The sequence below is a fragment of the Lactuca serriola genome, chromosome 8 (assembly GCF_051521515.1).
Source record: "Lactuca serriola cultivar US96UC23 chromosome 8, Lser_US96UC23_V15, whole genome shotgun sequence".
In the NCBI taxonomy this organism is placed as follows: Eukaryota; Viridiplantae; Streptophyta; class Magnoliopsida; order Asterales; family Asteraceae; genus Lactuca; species Lactuca serriola.
The window spans coordinates 192,032,190-192,036,605 of NC_136415.1; the positions used below are offsets into that span (position 1 = coordinate 192,032,190).

General features: G+C 34.3%; 1 protein-coding gene across 1 annotated transcript; it reads left to right on the forward strand.

The window, feature by feature from the left end:
* The first annotated feature begins 3,576 nt into the window (after positions 1–3,576).
* LOC145067709 (uncharacterized) lies at positions 3,577–4,087 on the forward strand. Its single transcript, XM_079014785.1, has 2 exons — positions 3,577–3,903; positions 4,016–4,087. Exons 1-2 carry the CDS (start codon positions 3,577–3,579, stop codon positions 4,085–4,087), a joined length of 399 nt encoding a protein of 132 aa, XP_078870911.1.
* The last annotated feature ends 329 nt before the right edge of the window (positions 4,088–4,416 follow it).

The following is a 4,416-nucleotide window of genomic DNA, read 5'->3' on the forward strand; positions in this document are numbered from 1 at the left end:
GTGTTCATAGGTCTTCTAATGTTCAGATTTAGAATAGTGAAAATGTTGTCCAGATCCAAAATTCGATTCTGAAGCATAGAAACAAGAAAAGAAATAAGAGGAAGAAGAACAAAAGTAAAATGAAGAAGGTTTGGATGCCCAAGGTACAAGTAACCAATGCTTGTGAAAAAGTTGAGAAAGTTAAAGTCAAGCATGTTCAAAGAAATCTTAATTCTCATTTTTCTTCAAATAAAAATGTTAGAAGTTGGAAGGAAAAGAAAAGAGAATTTCGTTGGTTCAATGAAATTTATGGAAAATTTTGTTTTTCAACTAAAAGGCGGATATTATTTTTAGAAGCTGATAGATTCTCTTCAAATAAGTGGGTGTGCAAGAAACCAACTTTATAGTTGAGTCTTAAATGGGTATTAAAAGTCTCATAAAAAGTTTTGACCTTTATCAAAAAAAAGGGACAAAAGCTGGTGAAAAATTAGTCAAAAAGGAGAAATTTTATTGAAGAAATCAATTTTCATTGACTTTTAATTGTTGGAAATGACAAAAGGTGAAAAGGCTGAAAAGATGGGGTGAAAAAGGACATTTTCTGCAAAAAGAAGGCTGCTATCTGACATATTTCAGCAAAAGTGGTACAAGCTGTCTGTTTGCTGTATTCAGAAGGGTCAGATTCGTATCTATTGACAAATGGGGGTTGAATTCGCATTTAAAGGCAAATATGTGTCACTTTGGGAACTATGGGTAGAAACTGCAACTTCATTAAAGTACAAAGGGTTCATAATGGAACTTTGGTCAAGTTACATCCAATTGGTTCTTGTAAATCGTGGTCCACGAATCACAATCATATTCGCAGTTTAACACTTTGTTCCCGAGTTCCACTTAAGGAGAGAAACGGAGAGAAATCGAGGGAAGGTGAGGGAAATCGAAGGAAACCTGTGTTCCCGAGTTTAATTGATCGAAGGAAAGTGAAGGAAAGGGACGGATTTTGGAGATTGATTTTCCTTCCAAATTTTCCTCCCAAATTGGGCGGAAACGGGAAGAAAATTGGAAGCGCATCCTGCCTTATCTTCTTATGGACCATTATACCCTCAACCCTATTTATAAAATATCACGTAGCCGCACGTCCCATACACAATCGTCTTGCTCAAGTTCGCGCCATACTCTGATCAGGCATGTTTCTTCTTCATCCTCCCTGTACAGTCTTTTTCTTCTTCATCTTCTACTTGCATGACCTTCCCATTGTGCAAATGATGCAAACATGCTGATCAGTTAATGTTATTTTAATACAAATAAGTTGGATTCAGTATTATGCTTTAATGTATGTTAATGCTATGTTTAATACATCTTCTGCACAATGATAATCAGTTTCATATCATCACATGTATACGTTATGACCCAATTACCTAAATAAAAAACAAAACTGTTGTATTAAAAAGAATGCCAGATCCTATTTCACGATTGTGTTAGTAATCATATATAGATTTGTACACAAGTACATGTCAAATTTTAATTATGAAACTCCAAAATAAAAGAAAATATCTAAAGAAAAACTATGCTGCTATAATGGAGACATAAAATCTAAATATCAGCATCATATAAAGCTGAAATGGACCACATATATAGTTTATAAGCTAGCAGGACACAACCGATACTTAAAATTGAAGAACGTGAAAATCATTGAAATTAATAAATTTTCAAAGTTGGAGTGAATTGGATTATGCAATTATATTTATATGAACAATATGCATAATATTTTTAGGATTTGATGTTGATGAAATTGAAAGTCACTGGTTACGAGTTAATGTACCATTTAATGCATGTGAATGTTTGTGTTTGGACGTTTTTTTGCATTAATTGATTTATAGTCTTTTGCATTGATGTTATGTTTAATACTCATCCTTTGTTTATGTGTAAACACCATTATATGTTTACAGCGAGTTCCTAGAGACTCTCCAATTTTTGCAATTTTTTTACTTTTTTTTCTTGCAATTCTTGCAATTAACCAATTACTATTCACTGTAGAGTATAATAACTTTGGCCCAATGTTGATTGCCTCACAATTAATGAGATTTTTCTTCTTTTTCTTGATTAAATGAATCTTTAGTATTAGGAAAGTGCCATGACCAGTCAAGACGATGATGGGGAAAAAAGACGAAGGATAGTGGTTACTGTGATGTTCATGGCCATTATAATACAACGTAGACTTTCGAAAAAAAAATAACCATAATTTACTTAGTAAGGAAGAACTATTAAAGCGTCAACTTGAACGAGAAAGACTATTACACAAACTTATTAAAGGTGGGAAATGTCGTGAGCTCATTTGTGTGAGTGAACAAGCTTTTAGAAAGTTGTGTACTATCTTACAACGGGATGGTGGACTGCGACCTACGCAACGCATGTCTGTTGAAGAACATGTTGCAAGGTTTCTACACATCGTAGGTAACGATATGAGAAATACAATGGTCTCCTTCATTTATGGGCGTGCTAAATCTACAACAAGTAGGTGCTTCCATAGAGTTCTTCGCGCGGTTGTAGCACTAGAAAGTTACTACATTCAACAACCTAAAGGTGATGTGGTCCCGAAAGAAATTCAAGAGAAAAAGAGATTTTATCCCTACTTCAAGAATTGTGTAGGGGCAATTGACGAGACACATGTTCGTGTAAAAGTACCCAATAGAGATGCTCCTAGATATCGTGGTCGCAAGGGTTACCCTACCATAAATGTCTTAGCCGCATGTTCATTTGATTTGAAGTTTACGTACGTTTTAACTGGGTGGGAGGGCACTGCCTCAGACTCAAGGATAGTGAAAGATGCACTTAAAAGAGACGATAAGCTACTAATTCCTAGGGGTAATTTTTGTTAACTAATTTAATTTTGTGTGTAGTCTTTTATTAGAAAACTAATTACGTGTTATTTATAGGCCGATATTGTTTGGTAGACGCTGGTTTGCCTCATACCATTGAACTAATGACACCATATAGAGGTGTCAGGTATCATTCGAAAGAGTATTTTGATCACCCCCAGTTAATGCAAAAGAGTTGTTCAATCGTAGACATGCTTCTTTACGTAACGCAATAGAACGGTCGTTTGGTGTTTTAAAAAGAAGGTTCCCAATCGTTAGAAGTTCACAAGAACCTTTTTACTCTTGCGACACACAATCGGCCATTTTGTGGCATGTTGTATCTTACACAATTTTTTACTAGACGAGGATCGTGATAAAAAACTTGAACATGAAGTCTTACAAGAGGTGTTGGATGAACAACCACAACAAGTGAGACATGATGTTAATAACGGACGTGTGCGTAGTGATGGGGCTGAGGAATTGAGGAACGCTATTACAACTCAAATGTGGAATGATTACTTGTTGAAACGAAACAATGAAATAGATATGTCTAATTAGTTTTATAGTAGATCAACGATTTATCAGTTTTATTTCATTCTGTTAATTTAGTTTAATTTTGTAGTGACATTTGCAATTTGTTTTGATGGTGTTATTTAAATTATGAGCCCTTTCTTTTTTATAAATATTTGTACAATTTTTAATAATGTATTTCTGGTTATGTTATCTTTGTATGTACATAGCAATCATGAACAGAAGGGCAGCGGATGGAAGTGTTGTGAAAAAAGAAAATTTGACATGGACAGATAATATGGATAATGCTCTAGTTGAAGCTCTTGTAAAGGAAGATGATATAGGTAATTGGGTGAATGGTACATTCACTTCTCAAGCATATGCGAACATGATTGCAGGGTTGAGTAAAGAGTTTAACAAGTCTATTACAAAAGATCAACTTAAAAACAGAATGAAAACTTTAAAAGGTAATTTTAGTAAATGGTATGATATGTATCGGGGTACTTCGTTGAGTGGGTTCTCATGGAATTCTCAAACAAAACACATTGAAGCAGAGGATGAAGTATGGGAGCAATTAATTAAAGCATGTGTTGGTTTTACGTTTGATTCATTGTTTTATATAACTTTTTTACCATTAACTTTACTAATTAATTTTTTGGTTTTTTTATAAACAGGCGAACCCTAAAGTAGCTGCATTCAGGACCAAAAAGATTTCAAATTACAATCAGTTGGAGATGTTATTTTAAGATGATAGAGCATCGGGATCAAAAGCGGAAACAACAAAAGAAAAAAACGCCCGGTTAAGCAAATCCAAAGAAATTAAAATAGAAAAAATTGCTGATGTGGAAAAACTAATGGCAAATAAGGAGGTAAGTTTGGAAAACGTACACAAAGATGATGATGAGGACATTCAAATAGTGTCAGTAACAGATGTTTCACCTGATGGGAGTTCAAAAGCAAAGAAGCTGAAGAGTAAAAAAAGAAAACTAGAAAGCAAACTTCAAGATGAAGACGAAGTAGTAGCTGAAACTGAACCTGAACCTGAACCTCAACCTCAACCAGAATCTTTTGAACA